At 34.7% G+C, this 24220-nt stretch overlaps 1 protein-coding gene across 1 annotated transcript in view; it reads right to left on the reverse strand.

Annotated features, from left to right (window-relative positions):
* Nucleotides 1–24220, reverse strand: part of LOC150093582 (carboxypeptidase D-like) — a 506393-nt gene that overhangs the window by 456145 nt on the left and 26028 nt on the right. The window contains exon 3 of the mRNA XM_090413049.1: nt 4192–4361. Coding sequence (XP_090269175.1) covers nt 4192–4361 — 170 coding nt within the window. The remainder of the gene's footprint in view (nt 1–4191; nt 4362–24220) is intronic.

Consider the following 24220-nt stretch of genomic DNA (forward strand, 5'->3'; position numbering starts at 1 on the left):
CTCGGCTCCTCCATACACCACCTTATGGTATCTCTCCCTGAGCCATTCTCCTATCCATATCACCAATTTAACATCCATTCCCATCTGCTCCAATTTGCGTAACAGTGTTCTATGGGGTATCCTGTCAAAAGCCTTAGCAAAATCCAGAAGTACCACTGTGTAGCCAGTTCCTTTGTCCAACTCGGATGTTATCCTATTATGAATAGTTAATAGATTGCTAAGGCAGGATCTACCTTTAACAAAACCATGTTGGCCTCTATAGAGTATCATATCCTGATCCACCCATTCTTGAATTTTGTCTTTAACCAACTTTTCCAATACTTTTACCACTACTCCTGAGATGGTGATTGGTCTGTAATTCAATACCGCAGTTTTAGAGCCACCCTTATGCAAAGGAACCACTTTGCCTAACTTCCACTCCCTAGGGACCATACCAGAGTTCAAACTTAAATTAAATATCCAGGTAAGAGGGGTTGACAATTCATTTGCACATTCACGCAACACCCAAGCTGATATTCCATCTAAGCCTACTGCAGTGTTTGCATTTAAGTTTTGCAATATATTTAATACCTCTGATTCTTTAGCTTCAATTCTCACATTAGGTATTGCTATAGGTATAGAGATATCCTCACTTGGGTGATAGACTTTTGAAAAGTGATCACTCAGTAACTCGACTATTACATCTGATTTTGTCACCTCAATACCATCAGCACCCACTAAGGTTATCCTTCCGAAGTCATTCTTCCTCTTACTTGCCACATAGCGGAAGAACTCTTTGGGATTACCCTTGATCTCTTTGGCTAAGGTCTTCTCATAATCTGATTTAGCTTTTCTTACTATGCTGGTAACCTTCCTAGCTTGAGCCTTGTACTGCTCATGGGTGTCCTGATCGCCTTTCTCCTTGTAAATTCTCCATAACATTTTCTTTTTTTGCAGTTCAAGCTTGATACTACTGCTCATCCATCTAATGCCTGCCTTGTTTGACCTCCTGACCATGGGGACACAATCTGATATTGCTTTCCTCAGATACCCGCTGATTTTATCCCAAGCACTGCTAACATCTTTCCCTTGCAATATGTTCTGCCATGGGATGGCTGCAAGCTCACTCCGAAGCTTGTTATAATTGCCTAACCTGTAGTTCCGTACATACCCCTTCTTAATAGAAAAATCCACAGATTTTGCAACCTCCCAAGTCAATACCACATGATCGCTTTCACCAACTGGAGGTAACGAGGACACCTTACTTATGCATATAACCTCTGAACCAATAACCAGGTCCAACACTCTCACACCACGTGTCCCTTCAGTTACGTGCTGTTTCAAGTAATTATCTCGTAGAAGATGTATGAACTCCATTTCCTTTTTGCTACGTGATATTTCCTCCTTCCAATTGATATCACCATAATTAAAATCCCCCATAATAATCACTAAGCCTTCACTCATTGCACTAAGTTGCTGATGCATGAATTCAATATCCCCCCCCGTACTCCCTGGCCTATAGCAGCATCCAACTGTATATTTGGTTGCGTTGGTCACTATTTCGCACCAGACTGCCTCAAATGAACTCTACTTTCTTTACACACACACACACACACACACACACACACACTTGAACTCATGATATACTACTTTCTTTGGCTGCAACACATCAGCTATCATCAACAGTACTCCTCCTCCTGTTCTATCTTCTCTATCCTCCCTGAAAATACTGTACCCATCACATTCAATTCCAGTGACCACATCTTCTGCTGACAGCGAAGTTTCACTAATGCCTACAACTTTTGGTGAGATTTCACTGACTAATGCCAAAAATTCTTCTCTCTTATTTCGAATGCTTCTAGCATTGGTATACAAAAATTGCAGATTCCCTCTAGATCTTGTGCCGGCTTTAGAACTGATATATAAGTCACTAACTACCGTAGTCCTATGCCGATTTTTATCCCCTCTCTTATGCAATTTATTCTGCCTATAAGGATCAATAAATACACAATCAGTGCTAAAGTTTCTCTCTCTTACACTCAACCTTTTCAATATTAGTTTCCCTGCCCAATAACTTCAACCTGTTCAGAAAACAATATACACACACACACACATATACACACACACACACACACACACATACACATACACACACACACACACACATATACACACACACACACATATACACACACACACACATATACACACACACACACACACACACATATATACACACACACACACATATACACACACACACACACATATACACACACACACACACACACACACACACACACACACACACACACACACACACACACACACACACATCCCTTCTCAGTTCTAGGTGTGTATACAGTTCCTTGCACATTTTTTGCACAAGACATCCTTTTATAAGACAGATTGGAAGAACATAAGAAATGCACTCCTACCTATACACACACACAATTATGGACAGTCATATATAATAGCCATGGACACTATCCACAGAATCAAATTTTACTGGACTGATTGGTTAGGATCTTCGCATTAGCAAGAATTATTCTGGTAATTTAAGAACTATTGCTCATTCAGGAGAAAAAGAGTAATCCAACCAAGAGAAAAAAAAAACAAAGAAAAGTATCTTGTGCCAAATGACATGAGAATAAGAGTATGACAAGTACTTAGTGAAAAAGGAAACCTGATCTGATTTACCAAATATATAATTCGATAAATCAGATCTCCACATAAAAGGCTTCGCAGACACAGAAACTACTAGTGGACAAGAAAAAGAACAAGTGTTAAGAAAGCGGGGAGGATTGTCATAATCCTCAGTAATTGAGTTAAAAAAAAACATCATCCTCATAAGAAAAAAAAAATAGAAGCGTATTAGGATAGTAATGAGTATTTCATATAGTATGACAAAAAAAACATAAATAATATTAATTATTGATACAAAATAAATAACGGAAAAAACTCACGTAGAAAGAGTATTTAATAGTATAATTTTCGCCTGTGTGTCACAGGCATCTTCAGTACATTAAGCTCAAAATTAAACACTAACTAACAATTCCAAAAAGCGCCACCTAAGTAACATTAAGCTCAAAATTAAACACTAACTGACAATTACTTAGGTGGCACTTTTTGGAATTGTCGGTTAGTGTTTAATTTTGAGCTTAATGTACTGAAGATACCTGTGACACACAGGTGAAAATTATACTATTAAATAATCTTTCTACGCGAGTTTTTTCCGTTATTTATTTTGTATCGATATGTCTACTCACGGTATACCTCTTTTAAAACTTAATATTAATTAAGTATGTTTTGTATGTTAAATAATATTAATATACAAAACAAAATAGCAAGTGTTTTTCACAAGAAATATTTTATAAGAAATTATAACTTGTTTATTGTTTAGGTATGTCAGTCAGTTCAGTTCTCAGCATTATTTACAATATATACAAATATCTCCCAGTTTTTAAGATCCATAAGAAAATATATAATATAAAGATATGTTTGAAGTTATAATCAAATAAGATGAAAGTTTTAAGCTCTAACAGATCAGTTATTGTTGTGAGTACTGGCACAGCATTACTGCAAAGGAAAAGTTTTCCTGTCCTAGTAGAAAAGTCAATAAACATGCTAAAGTGGTACTCCAAAAATTTAACATCAAACTGACATAAAGATGCTTCAAGCTCAAAATTGGTAAAAATGGAGCCGAGTACATAAGATTTTTTTAAATGTGATTTTCTACTTTGATATGTTGGCTGATCACAAGAAAATACACAAAAAAAGAACTAGCATTAACAATGAAGATAGGGAGAAAAAAAAAAAAAAACTTTCTCTCAGCCTATACCTGGAATAAGTCTCATGAAATTAGTAGAGAGAGAAAGAGAGATTATTATACATTACTACATCAGGTAGTACTGGCTAGTCCAGATAATCGAGAAATCACTATACATGCACAGAATTAAAAATAGAAATTGGCATCAGGACCACAAGAAATGTCAACAGCAATTACTAGTGGAATGCGATGTTCAAGGAAACAGATCACAGGTATTACTACAGTTATTTATTAAACAATTAATACAGAATGTCCTTTTTTATCACCAAGAATTACTAAAAATGAAAACCAGATCTCTTTCACAAAAAAAGTATGAATTCCAATCACACTTTTGATGTGAAAACTATTTTATTAAAATATAAATGATTTCTTAATGACCTTACCCAACTGCCATAACTGTAAAACTGTAGGTGCCAGGTAGCAGCAATCTCCAATATTCTCCTTTGGATGATGTTGTTATATTGTGTCTGATGCCTGTCACAAAAATGAAGGCATGATTGATTCCTTTTTTTGATTTTGCATCCCATACAATCCCCTTTACTCCTATATGCACCTATTAAATTACAAAATGTTATAAATAACACTTGTCATTTTTAATGTGTGTGAGGGAGAGAGGGATAGTAAAATATATTAAATTCTCAAATTAATATGCAATAAGCAAAATTTATGAATTTATAATTAAGTCATTAACTGCTGGATAAACATCTTATCTACTTTTGAATAAGAATATCACAGGGTGCCATTAGCTTTATGCATCAGTATTCAATATAGTTTGGTGAGTAACTTAAATTTAGGTTTCATTTAATTCAAGACTTTTTTTAATCTAGTAATCAAGAAATTTAAACTGATGCATGAATCTACCACTTTCCTTTTTATGCATCTTATTATTTACTTCATAAAAACGTCATTCACAAAAATAAAACACACAATAGTGCCTTTTCTAGATACTCTAATCATTCATCTTCCCAATGACACCCTTTCTTTCTCAGTTTACAGAAAACCCACCCACCCACAGGTAGGTAGATACATACTTTTCCAACATCCCTCACCCATCAACAACAACATCGAAAACCCTTGCCCAGTCCTGAAATTACTTCATGCACAAACTTTGTTTACTTACACTCAGATAAAGGATTAAACCAAGAATATAATTTATTGGCATCTTTCATTTATAGTATAAATAAGAGAAAAAACTTTCAACATTTATCTCTAATCCAGAGTATATTAATAATAAGGGTCACTACCCAGACCGGTTTTGACCTTTATTGAGGTCTCATCAGTGGGAGCCAGACCCAGAGGTGATACCAAGGTTGAAGTAATGCAGAAGTCATATTTTTATATATGAGTTGCCAAAAGGTGTCGCACCTTATTATTAAAATACTCTGGATTAGAGATAGTTAGTTGCTGAAAGTTTTTCCACTTGGTTTCAACTTACTAAGGCAAGTAATGTGAAGTCATATCACCTTTATCATGAGTTGCCCCAGTCCTGAAAATACTTCAGGTGCAAACTTTGTTTGCTTACACTCAAGATAAAGGATTAAACCAAGTATATAATTTCTTGGTATCTTTAATTTACAGTATAATTTTGTGACACCTTTTAGAAACTAGTGTATAAAAATATGACTTCTGCATCACTTTATTACATATGACACTGTTGTAGTACCAAAGGACATGAGGTTGTGAATGACTGAGTGAAGGGTGTATTGTGAGGGGGGGAGGAATTTCAGATTATAATCTGAATTGCCAAGAGGATGATTTCTGTGGTATGTATGAAAGGCAAATTGGTCACATAAAGATGAAGGGTGCTGGGAAAGGGTTAATAAGATATTTTCACTGGTGGATGGATGATTTGCATTATATTCTCACTTATACAGCGTATTTTTTCAAGCCTGATCGCATAAGTGGAAAAAAGGAACATAAGGTTGCGGATATTGAAGTTGCATAGAAAGACAATTTCAATGTTTGAATAGTACGACTACAGAAAAATTCACTTTCACTGATAGAAAGTTCAACAGACCAGCATAATTTTCAAAATTTGCAGTGTGATAGAGAGTAGATGAAAACAGAGAAATGAAACCTTACACCAAAAAAGATCAAAAACAGAGGATTCCAAGTTTGGCATTCTCTGGCATGAGACACTGGACTGAACAAAAAGCTGCTTATGTAGCAGAAATAATTATATAGAGTAGTTTCGACACAGTGGTGGCTGATAATTGAGGTTTCATCAGAAATATGTGGTCAGATAGTTATATTATGAACATCACTGGTGTTTGTGATATTGAAGTGAATATGGAAATGATCTTTATGGAATTTGTGTTTTTTTGATTTTTTTTTTTTTTTTTTTTTTTTTTTTTTTTTACAACCAGAGTGATACTAACTGGTTGATATTCTATTAATGTTCATTTCAGTAATCCACTGAAAGAAACTAGGACTTGAAGTGGAAAGAAGACTCTTACATGCTGACATCAGCAAACCTATGGCAAATTAAATATAGAAATAACAAAATAAACAAAACTGGTATAGTAGACAAATCAAATGAATAAATTCATACAGAATAACAGAAAAATTCATCAAAATATTAAACTAGCTGTATACAAGACAGTGTTCAAAGTGATTTTAACTATGGATCTGCGAGTGCTAAGAAAAATCAGGAGTGTGAACATATGGCATTAATGGCAGAATCACATTAAAAATTAACATATCAGATTGGAACTTGTCATCATTAGCATTCAGGAATGTGTGAACTGTATGTATATATAAAAAAAAGACCAAGAAAGAAACCAGAATTAGATAGACAGATGTAGTGAGAAGTATCTTAGAAGATAAAAATATAAGGTCTGACAAAATTGGCAGCCTTAAATATTATTATTATTCCTGACACCTCTAAGGAGTCCGAAGACTCATCGCGAGAGGACACACCTACAACTGTCTCAACCACTACATCAAACCTCTACTACGAATCATCTCCATCAACGTCATCTACCACCCACCCCCACAGTTGATATTCTATGTCTGTAAATTGCATGTGTTCTGAAGGGCCGATTTGTCTGTATGCGGGATGAAAAAACCTGAGTTTCCAGGAGAAAAAAACCTGCTACCTCCGTATGAGATCGGCTAACTCACCTTCGATTCAAAATCATGCAGATAAAGATTCCTCCCGTCGTGACGAGAATCGAACTTAGGCCAATTCCAATCGAAGGGCGCAATGTAACGTCGTTCTTCCAAAGGCACTTAAACATAACAGATATAACAGCACTTATATGACAGACTAATTTGGAAGAAAATTGTTGATATGAAAGCAGGAATAATATAAACTTATGTAATATGCCAGTATCCTGTATACCCACCCCCTTGAGAGTGCAAATCAGGAATTAGATGTTTTCATCATATCCATAATAAACAAAAACTGTGTTTATGAAATAACATAAATACAAATTTTGTTTTTATTCCACTTCTCCTTGCACCTTTTAACACCATGTATAACAGATACAATGAAAATTCTAATCATATTATAGATGTTCTTTTAGAACACCTTTGCCTATCATCAAATTTCTGACATGTACCCTAAGGGAGTACACATGATATTATAATAATACTGAAAAAGCTGCATCATTACTAACTTCCTATTGATAATTTTCCTCCAAATTAATCTGATATCTATCAAGACTCCAATATTATTAGATCTATGTTTCTTTCTTTAGTGCACTTTTTACTGTATTAATCCCCCTAGTCTTCTTCTCCTTCTTCTTGATCTTCTCCTCCTGCCATCTTGGCTAAGAACACTTGCTTTGCTAATCCTTCCTCTCCCATTCTATTTAAGTGACAATACCACTTGAGATTAGTTCTGCTAACACATTCCTGAATGCTAACAATGTCAAGTTCTTTCCTAATAGCCTCATTTTTAATGTGATACTGCCATTGATGCTATCTATTTATTCTGCTAATTTTTCCTCAGAACTCTCATGTCTGTGGTATCAAGTCACTGATGAAGTGTTTAATTTCTAACCCAGCTCTCAGATCCGATCCATAAGTTAAAATTAGTTTGAATACTGTCTTGTACACAGCTAGTACACAACTGTTTTTGACTCATTTCTCTTTCATTTCATATCAATTTATTCAGTTGACTTCCTGCCATACCAGCTTTGCTAACTCTGCTATCTATTTCCATATGTAATTTGCCATCTTCACTAAAATGTTTTCCTTGTTCTATGAGGGTGGTCTGAAAAGTTCTCGACCTCAACCATAGATGGCAACACTATTGGCATGATTTTGCTTAGATTTGAATGAAATTGCTGAGACTATAGGCATTTCAAAAGAATGTGCAGAATATATTTTGCATGAAGAATTGCAAATGAAAAAGCTTTGTGCAAGATGGGTGCTGCGCTTGCTCACAGCAGATCAAAAACTCACTCCCATGAAAATCTCTGAACAATACTTGGAATGTTTTAACAAGAATAAAACTGATTTTGTGCATAGATTTATTACAGTGGATGAGACTTGGATTCTCCATTACTTCGTAATGGAGAATCCAATTTTAGAAGACAAAGTTGATTCCATCAGCAGGGAGAGTCATGGCATCGGTGTTTTGGGATACTAAAGGAATTTTGTTTATTAATTATCTTGAAAAAAGTAAAACAATAACCGGGAAATATTATTCCAATCTGTTAACCAGACTAGACAAAAACATTTGTGAGAAAAGACCCTGTTTGCAGAAGAAAAAAAATCATCTTTCATCAGGACAATGTACCTGCCCAAAAAAGTGTTTTAGCAATGGGAAAATTAAGGGATCTGCACCACCATGAATTGTTGAAAACATCCACCCTATTCCCCAGATTTGGCTCCCTCTGACTTCTATCTCTTCCCAAAACTAAAACTCTTCCTTGCTGGTCAGCGTTTTTCTTCGAATCAAGAGGTGATTGCAGCTGTAGAGGGGTATTTTGCAGATCTTACTGAGAACCACTACAGGGATGGGATAAGGTGCTGGAGCATTGCTGGAATAAATATATTAGTGTTAAATGTGATTATGCTGAAAAATAAAAATAATTTTGAAGTATTAATTATAATGAAGAGCCAAAGGCTTCAATTCGGTGACATGAACTTATTGAAGCCTTTCGCTCTTCATTATAATTAATACTTTAATAGGACACCTCTTGACAATTCTCATTAAACAAGGGATGCAAGTTCTGTTCGCTACAAACTTGGTATTAACATGGTCTACCTACTCACTGATGAGGCCTCAAAAAAGGTCGAAACTGGTCTGGGCAGTGACCTTCTCTCATAATGTTGAACAATAATACAGCTCCTAGGAGTTTAAGTTCACATTATGGGTAAATATCAATAATAGTAATCCGAGCTTGCTCCACCTTTTACATGAGTTGCCTCAGCTTGCACTACCTTCAAGGGTCAGTTGCTGCACTATCCAGGTATTTGCTTACGCTTGGAATCGCCGAACTTTATATAGTTTCTATATTTGGCATGAAACTCTGAGTTTCTTATTCGGCTAAGAAACAATATGGAATATAATATCCCTTAACTTATAAAATAATTTAGAAATTATAAATTCGTTTTTCGTTGTTAGGCCGAGAACTTTTCAGACCACCCTCATATAGGTTCTCCATTCAGAATGCAGTTGATGTTTTCAATTTTTCTGCCTATTTGCAGTTCTGTCTTTTTATTACTGATTTTCAAAACAAATTTATCACAGCTGCTATTCAATTTAGTCAAGGAATCCTATGGAATTGTGGTAGATTTATTTAGAAGTTCAACATTATTTGCACAAAGTAAGGAGTTGAGATTAACATCTCCAATTTTCATATCTGGTTTAATATCACTTTTCTTCATAATGTGATCCATATAAATGATGAATAACAGTAGAGATAATGTCTCAACTGACTTAACATCAAATCATACCTTACCTTACCATACTTTCTTCAATCTAACTGCTGGCTTATAACTCAAATACAGACTAAGTATTGCTTGATATAATGTCCCATTTACACCATATAACTAACTTGGATAGCTTTTCTCTTGGCACTTTCATATGCCTTTTCCAGCTCTACAAAATTTAAATATGATCCTTGTTATATTCTAATGACCTCTACAGTATTTGTCTTAAAGTGAAAATTTTATGCTGACAATCTATTTTGCCTGAATAAATCTTGTTCTTCTCCAAGCTTCCTTTCCACAATTTTTCTTATCCAATCCTATATTTGCATAAATTTGTATAAATTAATGCATAAAGTATATTTGCATAAATCTTACTAGGAATGCTCAGGAAGGAAATTGCTCTGCAATTCTCACATTGTTTGATTATCATTTTCACAGATGGTTACTATGAGAGTTCTATTCTAATCATCTGGAATTTGAGTATTTCTGGTTGAATATCATCTACTCCAGCTGCCTTTCCACATTTCAGGTGTTTGTGGCTTTTTCTACTTCAAGTAGTGATATGTATTCATGATTGTATGCCTCTTGAGTGTCAGTGCTTGTTTCATTTAACAATCTTTCAAAGTAATGACTCCAGGCATCTAGGATATTTTTGTATTCAGCGTTCATGTCGCCTTTATCATTTCTGATTCCTTTCACAGCACTCTTTCCTATCTAAGCTTTTTCAATAGCCTCCAGAATATTTTGCCACCTTCCTGAATATTTTAAGTTCTCACCAAAGTCTTCCCATGACTTTTGTTTAGCTAGTTTCACACAATGCTTTGCTATGTGATCTGTATTCTCTCATATCACAAGCTGACTTACTTGGCAAGTACTTTCAATATGCTTTCTTTTTTCCTTGACTACATCTTTAACTTCCTGAGTTTACCATGGAGTTCTGATTTTTCTATCCTTGCAGACAATCTCATCACATGCCTCTTTGGCCAAATCAATCAGGGATGAATTCTTCATGCTTGCTACGCAAGCTCATTAATTGAGAAAGAAGTAATATTTATTTGTTAATAAATGCATGCATTTATAAGCATTCCACTTAGGCTTTTATTTTTGTAGACAGAAGACGTCTTAAGCTTGCGGCATTAATTGAGCTTTGCGTTGTGTATCGAATGCCGATGCTTGCTCATCTAGTCAAAGCTACCTTGGCTTGCTCGGTTGTAGGAACCTCCAGGTCCTCGCAGCAACCCTGTGATTTCATGCGCGTGCATAGCCATTTCACGTCGTCTCACTCTGTTGCTCTACGTAGTCAACGTAGCTCTAGCCAGTGAGCTTCAGCCAGCCTTCACAAGTGTGTGTGTTGCTTGGGAAAATTAAGTTACAACCAACTTTTTATGACGATGTTATTGACCAGTTCAAAAAGAAGAACCGTAGGGTAGAATTTGTATTCAAGGTAGCTAAATTGAAAAAGATAGAATATCATTTGTAAAATAAATGTTGTATTTGTATGATTAAATTTAGATAAATTTCTAAATATATAGTTTTAAATGGTCAGTAATTCATTATTCCGCTAATCAGACTTCAATCACACCTCTCACTTCCTGAATGATAACAACAGCATGCGTGAATTTCAAAACCAGCATTCGCCCCTGGAATCAATCAATGTTTTCTTCGAGGTTTGCCACTGAATTTCCAGAATTTGGTTCTTGTTTTCGATCTTTTTAATTTTTTCTTGAATAATGTTTGTGTATTTGAGTATACAGTTCACCTCTGAAAACAACGAGAGGGTGAGGATTGGACTTTAAGACAGAAGCTCTGGTTAGTTCTCGACATTCCTTAAAAGGCCCAACATACAATGCCCCCCATATCCTTTTGCCAGGATGAGATCAGAAAAATACTGTCCAAATTAGACACAAAACAGTCTCCTGGCCCTGATGGCATTCCTTGAATTGTTCTGAAAGTTTGCGCTCCAGAACTTACCCCTATCCTATGTCACCTATATATACTCTCCTACTCCACTGGAATCTATCCCACAAACTGGAAATTGGCCTATATTCAGCCTATCCCCAAGAAGGGTGACAAGTCACTGCCATGCAATTACCGTCCTATCTCGCTTACCTCAGTCCTGTCGAAGATAATGGAAAAAATCATCAATTCCCATCTCCTACACCATCTTAAAGACACTCACCAAATAAATGACCGCTAGTATGGATTCCACCACTGCCGATCAACAGGAGATCTACTCACGTATGTCACCCATCTCTCGACAAAGGCTATGGAGAGGTTTGGCGAATCTCAAGTGGTTGCACTAGATATCTCCAAAGCCTTTGACCGGGTCTGGCACAAAGGCCTACTAGGCAAACTACCATCATTCGGTCTGACCCAGGGCTTCTGTAGGTGGATCGCCAGTTTTCTGTCTGGACGAACACTCTGTGTGATGGTGGATGGCTCCCTATCCTCTCACCACTCATAATTAATGCTCGGGTCCCACAAGGTTCTGTCCTCTCACCAACCCTCTTCCTGCTATATATCAATGACCTACTGCAATTGACCTCCAACCCAATACACAGTTTTGCAGACGACAGCACACTACACTCTTCGCTTGCATTTGATAAGCCTTACCCTACACAGCTCACCTCAACCTATAGAACATCAACCACCGCAACCCTCAACTCCAATCTCCAAGCAATCCTCCAATGGAGTTCAGATAACCTCATAAATTTCAATGCCGATAAAACCCAGTTCTGTACTATTTCCCATAAAAAAGAACCATTTTTTTCCCAATATTCTTTTTAATGATACCCAAATCTCCAGACAGTTTGAGATCTCACTCCTTGGAATCACCCTCACATCAAATCTCTCCTGGAATAAACATATCTCAAACATTGCATCCTCAGCCTCAAAAAAAAACTATGATTCCTCTTTTGCATCAAGACGTTACTTCACCCCCGAACAGCTATTAACATTATACAAGTCACAAATCTGCCCAACTATTGAATACTGCTCTCACATATGGGGTGGTGCCCTAAAAAAGCTCTCTCATCTAAAAATGCTAGAGTCAATACAGAGGAGAGCAATTAGACTTATCAATGATCCATCCCTTACCAACTCCCCCCCCCCTTCTTTCACACAGACATATGGTCTCTGCAGTATGTACATTCTACAAATATTTCCATGGGAAATGCTCATCGAAAATATCATCAATAATTCCTCCGCTCAGTATTAAACTCATTGGAACACGTACAGCTGCTGCTGCACAACATCCTTTCACAGTTCACCTAGAAACAAACAGAACTTTTCCTCTTCCTACATCCCTGCAACTGCTGCACTGTGAAACAGTCTCCCAACTGCTGTGTTTCCCAAGGAATACAATTTAAAGTCATTCAAATCAAATGTAAACAAATTTCTCCTTTCCCAACCCACCACTCATAACTCATATACTAATGTACTATAGGTTGACCAACCAACCTCCTGTGTATGGGCTCAACATATAAAAATAAAATAAAATAAAATAAAATAAAGGCAATATGGAAGCCTCATTCCAGTTATCCAGCTTTGACTCTTAAGCAACCCTATGACACCTTAGGGTGTTCTAAATTATGCAGTGTAGCATGATTTAGAAAGGTTTCATGCTTCCATATTAAAGCATTTATGGAAATATTGTACTCAAGCTGAAATTCTACATTTCTGATACCTTTTTTTTCCTACCTCCAAATGGTGCAATTATACAAATGACTGAATTCATCCAAGATATTTTCTACCATTCTTCTGTCTCTTATTTAATATATATTTTTTTATTTAAATAATTCACTCAAGAGATCTAGAATATGCTTATAATCAGCATTCGTGCTTTATGATTGTTTATTGAGGTGTCCTTTTCTCCACTTCTACACTTTCTTAGTAGTCCAATAACAATCACTTTCATAATATTTATCTTCGATGTTCTTCCTAAAGTCTTACCATGATTTTTGTTTGGTTACAAAACTAAGTTTTCTTGCATTTCTTTTGGCTTTATTTAAGGAAGCATGCTCATTTATTTGCAAGGATCTTTTTTTCTAATAAATATTTCCTTCAGATTTCCAAATGGATTACTAAAAGTTTCCTTTTTCTTTTTTGAAGTGTTTCAATAATATTTATATATTTGAGTCTACAGTTCATAACCAAATGCTACTCTCCTTTGATTCTTTTAAAAACTTTCCATGATCGCAGGCGTAAACTTCTGTGGCTAATTGGTTCAAAAGACACATTTCGGTGATTACACCACATTTTTTCATTATTCAGTTCTATAAAACACTGAAATAATAGTTCCCGACAAGTTTCGTAAATCGTAGGATTTACATCTTCAGGGGGTAAATAGTATAACTTAAAGTTTAAACAAGAGAATTAATAAATACAAATCATAAACCGTCTGGCTATTCATAAAACTCAAATAGCAGAATGCAGCTATATAACGTTATTCACGTTGAACAATACTGGATGATGTCACGTCTGCTTGTTCTCATTCATACAGTCCGAGTTCAGATTGAGGTAGATTTTTTATTAGAGCTGACCACACTTGATGGAGAATTAAACCTTGATTTCAAGGTTTAATTTTCCAAGTAAATTGCATTTACAATTTTCTATTCAGAAATGTGCCGATATCACTACTTGAAATTAGTACATATTCAAAAAGTTTATCTTCAATTTTGGTATGAAATACTACAGCTATTTGTTTCCTTCTTTGATCACCACTGCCTAAATAGATCATCTTGCAGTTACTAATTTATTTGGTATCATATTTCTATAATTCTTCTGCTAGCTGCACTTCTTTTTTATTATGATGAAACCATTCCAATAACTATTTTCCTAGTTACTGATGAAAACAATAGTGTGCCAATCTAATCATCCCTTTTAACCACAATTCTCGCTGTGGCATTATACATCATTAAAAACATGAATGTGAAACTGTCTATTGAAACTGAAATACCATTTGGATACCAGTGAAACAACATGGATACAAAGCATACATTATTTGATACATTTCATCTATGGGCTAGTTGGGTGGTTAAGCTAGCAGTTTAAGCAGTTATATCCTGACTCTAATCCATCCTATTCATGTATTTAGTATATCTAGGTTGATACCTACTAACAATGCACACCATGACTTCTCTTATAACAACCCCCTTACAAACTTGTGTTTGGTTACCTACTAACAAAAGTTTGTAAGGGGTTGTTATAAGATTAATGTTGAAGAGGTTAATGTTGAATGGTGGCAAAATGTTTTTTTTTTTTTTTTGCATGGAGAGTGGCAACTGCAAATAATTTCAATATATTTAAGGCACAGTATGAATGATGAGCTGTGTATCCTGTCAAAAAGACCTTCCACAATGAGTCTTTGACTCTTTGGAGGTATGGAGATAATGATGATAATAATAATCAAATCTTGTTTTATGTTTGGATCTCCATCGCATATAGTATCCTTTTTATAATCGACTTTACTTACCTGATTATCATTACACAATATTTTACCTGACTCAGAGCTTTGTTGCTTATCTTTCTTGTCCTTCCCATGCCTATAATTACTCTTTTTTCCAATTCCTTCATCATTATTATTACACTATATCTCCATGGAGTCCATAGACTCATAGTGGGAGACCCAAACTAACTATTACACACATAAACCATACCTCTCCTTAAACTCATTCACTGTCAATGAACTCACAACTAATTCTGGCAATTCATTATTCCACTCAATCACCATTCCCATGCAAAAAATCTAATCTTCATACTCCTAATAACCACACTCTTACACAACTTCCACAGATAACTCTCTAGTTTTCTATTTGTCATATACTGAAATTTTCCTTTGCATCAATTTTATAAAACTCTTAATATCTTAAAAGTTTCTGTCATGTTCCCTCTTTTTCGCCTATCAACTAAACTTTGTAACCCACACATCTTCAACTTATCCTCATAAGGAACATTCACAGACCTATCACCAGCTTAGTCATTCATCTCTGAATCTTCTCTACAACCTCCTGGTCCCCCAAGAAACCCAGGTGACCAAATCTATGACATTAATCAAGATGCAGCCAAATCATAGTTCATAAAGAGGGATAATAGCTTCCCTATCTTTACTTGTTAGCATGATTTTCAACATCTAAGTAATCCTTTAGCTATTTTACCAACTTTTGTAATATGCCTTCTGAACTTCAACTCTGTCCAACATTATCCCCAAGTCTCTAGCCTCAATTTCCTGCAGTTCAGTACCATCAATATGATACACCACATGCAATGTTTTCAACCAGAAGTATAAAACCATACCCTTACATTTTACAACATTAAATTGACAATCATCATCCTTTGCCCACAATGCCAATACAAGGTCATCCTGCAAGATGTCCACATCACCATTATCAACTATTACTCTCCCCAGTTTTTCATCATCAGCAAACAACTAAATATTACTCCTTAAAATTTTCCCTATATCATTGATATATAATTAAAGAGCAGTGGCCCTAGTACAGAACCCTGAGATACTCCACTAGTCACCCCCATTCTCGTAGATTCCATTCCACCATATACTACTCTCTGGTGTCTGTCAGTCACCCACCCACCTATCCACATTACTGCTTCATATCCATTCCCATTTGCTCCAATGTTCGTGACAGTTTCCCGTGTGATATTCTGTCAAATGCCTTTGCAAAGTGCTGTAGTATCATTATCATGCATATCAAGGTATAGCCATTTCCTTTATTCAGTTTTGTTGTCATTTTTTTATAAAATGCAAATAAATTACTAAGACAGAACTTACCGTTTACACAGCCATGTTGATCACTATAGAGCAGTGGCTCTCAAACTTTTTTGTCTGGCGGCACACTAAAATCAATAAATAAATTTCACAGCACTCCTAGTATTATTTGCTTTTTTATAGAGAGTAAAGTGCCGATCAATTGATTCTGAAAGACTCGCATATGTAACCCATAAATAAATTTATTTTACAGATACTAAAGATATGAAGGAAAGCATATTTAAAAGAAAACATATTTTATTTAAACTAAATTGGTTTATTTTCAAACAACCCAAAAACATACAAAACAAAAGCTATTATAAAAATTCAGATAATAAAATATGAACTTAATGTGAAATATGTGCCTGGTGTTGTTTGCATATTTCTTTGATATTAGGCCTTGTTTTTAAGAGACATATTCTCATCTCATTTTCAAGGGCCTTTAGTCTTTCTCTCTTCTTTGATTTAATATTTATGAGAGTAGAAAAACTCAGTTCACACAAATAAGATGTAGAAAATTGCAATAAGATGTTAAGTGCTTTGAATCCTATATTGGGGTACTCCTTCATAGGTGTTATCCAAAATCAATTCAGACACATTTCTGAATGCTTCAATCTCAACGTACAATCGTTACTTTTTTTATTATTATTGTTCTGGGCAACTCCAAGGAGTCGACAGACTCATCGAGGGAGGCCCTAACATCATGTCAAGAACAACTATTCGACATTCACACAGTATCTATCATACCTTGCCTTGAACTCATTCATGGTCGTAGCACCCACAACAGACTCTGGAAGCTTATTCCACTCATTCACCACTCTCCAAGTAAAAAACCTAGCTCTAACACCCTTGTCAACCACGCTCTTGCCCAGCTTTCATGCATGGCCCCTAGTCCTCCCACCACCAGTCATATTTTCAAAAATATCTTCTGGATCAATTTTATAGAAACCCTTCAGTAATTTGAATGTCTCAATCATATCACCCCTCCTTCGCCTATCATCCAATCTCTGCAACCCACAAATCTTCAACCTATTCTCATAAGGTTCATTCCACAGACCTGCTATCATCTTGGTCACTCGTCTCTGGATCCTCTCCACTTCTTCCCCATCGCGAAGAAACCCTGGTGCCCATAACTGGGCACAGTAGTCCAGATGGGGTCTTATCAAGGCTCGATACAGAGGAACAACAACTTGTATGTCTCTGCATGTTAAAGTATTTTTCAGAAGCCAAGTGATTTGATGAGCTGATTTAGTCACTTTTACAATGTGCCTCCTAAACTTCAATTCCCTATCCACCAACACTCCCAAATCCCTGGCCTCATCAATCTCCTGGAGTATGGTTCCACCAATGCGATATACTGCTGCTATTCTTTTCACCCCAAAGTGCATAACCTTACACTTTGCCACATTAAATTGACATCCATTTTTCCTAGTCCTCCAGACTATCCAAATCATCCTGTAAAATTTTGACATCCTGTGCACTCACAATTGCTCTACCCAACTTTGCATCATCAGCAAACAAGTGAACACTTCCTCTCAAATCCTTTCCTATATCATTGATGAATAAATTGAAAAGCAGTGGTCCAAGAACAGAGCCCTGCGGCACTCCACTAGTCACAAGACGTCTTTTTGACTCCACTCCTGAATAAACCACTCTCTGGTATCTCTCCTTCAACCACCCTCCTATCCATCTTACCAACCCTATATCTATCCCCATCTGCTCCAGTTTACTGATTAGGGTTCCACGTGGTATCCTGTCAAAGGCCTTGGCAAGGTCCAGTAGTATCACTGTAAACCCATTACCCCTATCCAGGTCAGTACTTATGTCAATTAATTCTTCGGCTTCTATAAGACTTAACTCACTCATTGCTGATGTTGACTCTACAAATGGATTTCGAATCCAATCGTATAAATTGACTGAAATGTCTGGAAAATAATGGTCAATTTTTTCTTCTAACGATGTTAAATGACTGTAAATAAGCTTTTGCAGATCAGTGTTTTTACATTTTCTGGAGGCAACTTTAAGGAACATTTCTATATTGTTGGCACTTAATTTTATCTTCCACATTTTTATTTTATCTTTAAAAGCTTTAATTTTATCTGTATATGTCAAAATATTCTCATTTCTTCCTTGAATGTTGGAGTTCAGCTTGTTCAGATGATCGAATATGTCTGTTAAATCTAGTTTGGAACATCAAAAATCATCTTGTAATAATTTATAGAATTCTGGTTTGTCTTCATTTTGGAAAAACATTAATATTTCTTCTTTAAGTTCAAAAAAACGATCCAATACGCGACCTTTTGAAAGCCATCTTACTTCGGTATGAAGAAGAAGATTCTTGTAATGAGATTGCATCTCTTCACATAGTCCTGCAAATATTCTAGATTTTAATGGTCTGGCCTTGATATAATTAACCATCTGAATGATTTCTTCTAATACACTTTTTAATTCCAAGCCTATTTTCTTTGCCATCAATGATTCACGATGAATGAAGCAATGAGTCGTTATAATGTTCTCATTTTCTTTTCTAGCAAAGGAAACAAACCCTTTTGTAATTCCAACCATAGAAGGTGCACCATCTGTACACATACCCACACAAGTTTTCCAAGATAGACCATTTGTATTAAAATATGTGTTCATTATATCAAAAACATCTTTTCCCATCGTAGTTTTTTCGAATTCTTTGCAGCATAGAAATTCTTCGATAATATTATCATCTTCAATGAATCGAGTAAAAACAAGTAAGTGTGCTTTACCACCGATATCAGTTGACTCATCTAACTGCAAACTGAAAAATTTTGATTCAATTATTTTGGTTATAACTGACTTTTCAATATCGACTGACAGATCATTAATATGTCTACTCATAGTATCATTTGATAATGGAATCTTCTTTATTTCTTCTTCTGCCTCAGTACCAAAAATTGTTCTCACAATTGCTGAACAGGCCAGACGAATCAAGGTTTTGCCGATAGTATGAGGCTTCATTTCCTTTGCAATTATTTCAGCGACTAAATAACTCGCTTCTTGAACTCAGTCGGAAATTGTAAACTTTCTTACAAAACTTTTACTTTGTTTTTCTTGTAATCTTATTAACTCTTTGAAATGTCGCAAAAATTTGCTAGGAACCATAGGCTCATTTGATAGAACCAAACCACACAAAAATATACTTAGGTCTGGGAATTAATTTATCGCCACACCACGTAAATCCCGTTTTTAGATAGCTCTCTTGATATAAACGAGTTTTTACATTCTTTTTCATTGTTCCCTTTTTACATAAACTTATTCTGTTTCTGTTGTTTCATTAGTGCTTTTTTGTTGCTGAACGTTAAAAATAGTCAAATCTTCATTAATGCAAGTATCAGTTTTTGATAATTTATTAGTTCGTTAGCATTGGTATAAATAGACATTTCTTGATCGTCAGAATCTTCACTTCTTTTTTTAAGCAAAAAATTATTCATGATTTTGAAGGGCATATGTAACTTTAATATTTTATTTTAAAATTTATTTCAAATAAATAATTTTTTTTCTGGATGGAAAAAGGAAAAACATTTGTTTACGATGTCTCTTGTTATAGTTGGAATATATAACAATAAGAAAAACCTCTACTCACTGAATTTAACGACTTTAATATCGTACTTCGTTTATTCTTGCCGATGACAAAAGACTCATGATTTTTGTTTAGGGGAAATGATCATGTATAATACTTGTCACACTGAACAGAGAAATACTAAAACAGACAGCAGGACAACTAACCATTCATTAGTTCATTTTCCCCAGTATTTATGTGCTGTCACATATCTAGTTACTACAACACGCGGTGGTCTAATGAAATCCCAGGATATAATATAAGAGTGATACAAAAAATGATAATTTTTATATACGCTTCATCCATTAAAATCAAAATATATAATTTTTTTGTTTTTGATTTAGTATTTCTGGCAATTGAATATTTTACTTTTTTCAAATAAACGATTCAAAATTTCGCTGCACCCTTGTAGCATCCTAAGGTGCCGTGGCACCCAGTTTGAGAACCACTGCTATAGAGTATAATATTTCAATCCATTCACTGTTGGATTTTACCTTTAACCAACTTTTCCAATATTTTAACAACCACTCCTGATATATTAATTGGTCTGTAGCCACCATTTTGCAGTGGAACTATCATAACCACTTTTCACCCTCCCCCAGAGCTGAAACCTTAAACTTCAGATTGACCAACTTCAAGGCAATGCCAATTCTCTTACACATTCATATAGTACATGGGCTGATATCCTATCCAGTCTTACTGCTGTGTTTACATTGATATTTTTCAATATGCTGAACACCTCCTAGTCATCTATCACAATTTTGATATGCATATATGTAACATCAACAACTGGATGATACAGCTTTGCAAAATGATCACTCTGCAACTCAACTCTTTCTTTTGCTTTTTGCTTGATATTTATGCTTAATATATTCAAATTAATTCATATTTGATATATTAATTAATTTCGAAAATGGTATCATTCTATTCACTGTGACAAAATTCCTTGTTCATAATTTCTATTCAAGCACAGTCTTAATCATTGCTGCTCTACTGGTGTTGAGTTTTTGGTGCCATTTTATAATACCACTTTAATACTACAATATTCCAACAAAATATCAGGAAATATACTAAATACAATAAATACATAAAAATCAGTTAGAATAATTAGTTTTTATAGTATATTACAACGAAAAAACAATAAAACAGATAAATCACCAACTTACAAATTTAACAAGTCTTTATTTACATACAATTTGGTGGAGAAATTCCTTTATTATAGCATCTTCTTTATGTTATAATAAAGAAAACACACACACAGACAGAGAGAGATCTTTAAAAACAGATTTTTTTTGACAAGTTGGAAAAGGAAATAAACATTAAAACTTTACCATGATTCTTTCTGTTCGATCAAAAAACATACTGAATTAATAAATGCCTCTGAAAAACTTAAGTAATGCAATTTACAGACATCATTTTCAAGATAAGTATTAGTATGTACACTGGACAAAAATCCCAAAACTTACTTTTGGTTTAAGAACGGAGAAGTTAAAGAAAAAAGTTAAATAAAGTTAAAACGAGTATATATATATATGATAATGTGTATATGTGAATAATAAGCTAGTGCGTTTACTGTGGTTAAGTATGTTTTAGCAGAATGAGTGATACTCCCAGTGCAGAAGCAAATATGACTGCTGGTGAAAATAATTCGGATGGTCACTCAGATAATAATGAGGAAACTGCTGGCTTAACCCTTTCAGAAAGAGCAGAATATGAATCAGTTAATGCAGCCTTAGATCATTCTTGTCTGGATGCTATAGAAAGTAGAACAGAATTTTTACATGCTCGCTAAAAGAACTTCTAGAATCAAATCGGCAAGCCCGAAGAGAAATTCAGCTGGCAGCAGAGAGCAATACATCACAGTCACTACCACCTTAGATTTTGAGTTATGTTACTTTATTTTTCTATCTTTAGATTTTCTTTTTTGCCCAGAAAGTTCTTTTGACTGTATCTCAAAAGTGAAACTTCTGTACATATATTTATAAAAGGTTTACTATTGGATTTAATATATTAATGAAACGCAATTTCAGTACTACAATTGAAGTTTGAAATTATTTCCATCGTATAATTTTGTAGTATTGGTAATTTTATTAGTAATCTTTTGAGTTTGTATAATTGGATAATATTTTATTACAGAACATGTTTATTAAACATAAATCTCAAATATTATGCTTGTTTTTGAAGAATTGACATCTTGTCAAAATAATTAACTTGGATAATCCTTTTGAGGATATAATTAATTAATGATAATTATAAAATTGGGAACATGGTATTGACTAGTTTGCATTGGCCTCAGACATTTCACATTCCTAAAGTAATCTTTGTATAATATGAAATAAAACTGCTAGGTGCAGAAAAATATTTATTTCCTGATATGATCTTTTTATTAATTCTAATTGAAAAATGCCATTAGTTTTTGTGGTAACTTGGATCTCTGAGAGTATGTCATAGATGACGATAGGTTGTTGAATTGTCTAATACAGCATATATCAAATTACCATATACAAGGTTTGTTCGTGTATTAACTTTTTTTTTTTTTATTCTTCAGTTATATTGTTCCTTTTAATCTTACAACTTATTTTTTTTAAATAAAAAAAAATACACACACACACACACACAGTGTGTGTGTGTGTGTGTGTGTTTTGCCCAGAAAGTTCTTTTGACTGTATCTCAAAAGTGAAACTTTTGTACATATATTTATAAAAGGTTTATTATTGGATTTAATATATTAATGAAACGCAATTTCAGTACTAGAATTGAAGCAGTTTGAAATTATTTCCATCGTATTATTTAAGAATATAAGTGTAAAGTGCACATATTTCAATAATTTCATAGTTATTTATTTTATGCCCTGCAAGGGATGTATGAGACATTGTGATAGTAAACTATATGAATAAACTATATAGACAGAAAGTTTATTAACCTAAATAACTAGATATTTCAATCTTAAACTTTCAGATCTTCGTTGTAATTTACATTTTCAAAACAAAAATATAATGAAAATAATAAAATTTAAATCAATGCATAAAAAAAAAAAAAATAAGGATAAGACTACCAAATTTTGGTAGGAACCATCATTATGGTTCAAGATGGCAATGTAGATGCACTTCAGCATTCTGTGAATAAGCACTCAAATTAAAATAGCATCTATGTAAGAGGCATGTCCTCAACCAGAAGATTCTATGATTTGATCAAGCTGACCAGACTCTTTTGTAGTATGCAGAACTGATGTTCTTGTAAGTTCTCATAGAGCATTCTGTTCAATATATTAGAGAATGGCACCTTTATTAACAGTGACAAACAGATGCAGCACATTTAGAAATTGGTACAGCAAGGAGAATCCTTAGCTTATTGAATTGTGAATTGTTTTTTGCTGGCCTGGTTGACTGAGTGGCTAGCATATCCACTCTCCAGCCAAAAGGCTGCAGGTTTGAATCCTGCCGTGGGCACGGATGTTTGTGATTGTCTGTGAAAATACCACTGGTGGTGGTGGAGGTGGGCTTTACCAAAGATGGCATTGATGGCATTGGTGTAGATGATGAAGGTTGGTGGAGACAGAGTTGTAGAGTAGGTGCCCTCCCTCAATGAGTCTTTGGACTCTCTAGAGGTGTTACATAATAATATAATAAAAAATTTTTGGTAATCACAAACAATACTGCTATTTTTTGTGATTGTAGTTACCCCCCCCCCCGACACTTCTCTCTCTTATTCTATTAAATCTTAATAGAATAAACTGAATGAAAAATTAGTCTTAAATTATATCATCATATCATAGAGACCTTCAAGTTGGTTCAAGGAATCTAACAAATTAATACAGGAGGAATTATAAAAAAAAAAAAAAAAAAAAAAAAAAGTGGACAGTAAGATAGGAAGAACGAGAGGTCATCCTGGAATTTGTATAAAGATGTGGTGAAGAAGAGTCATTATCATCATAATCAAATTCCTGACATGTACCCTCACAGGGTGTACAGGATATTATGATAGCATTACATGAAGAACTTACATCATTACTAACGTCCTATCAACAATTTTCCTCCAAATCAATCTGTTGTCTGACACAAGGGATGCTTAAAGGGGTCAAAGCTGTATAACTGAGAGAAGCCCTCCACATATCCTTTAAAGGAATGTGGAGAACCGGCGAGGGCTTCTGACCTAATGTCCAGTCCTCACCTTCTCA

This window comes from Typopeltis vanoorti, chromosome 23, assembly GCF_054136105.1.
Source record: "Typopeltis vanoorti isolate ZY-2024b chromosome 23, IOZ_Tvanoo_1.0, whole genome shotgun sequence".
Lineage (NCBI taxonomy): Eukaryota > Metazoa > Arthropoda > Arachnida > Uropygi > Thelyphonidae > Typopeltis > Typopeltis vanoorti.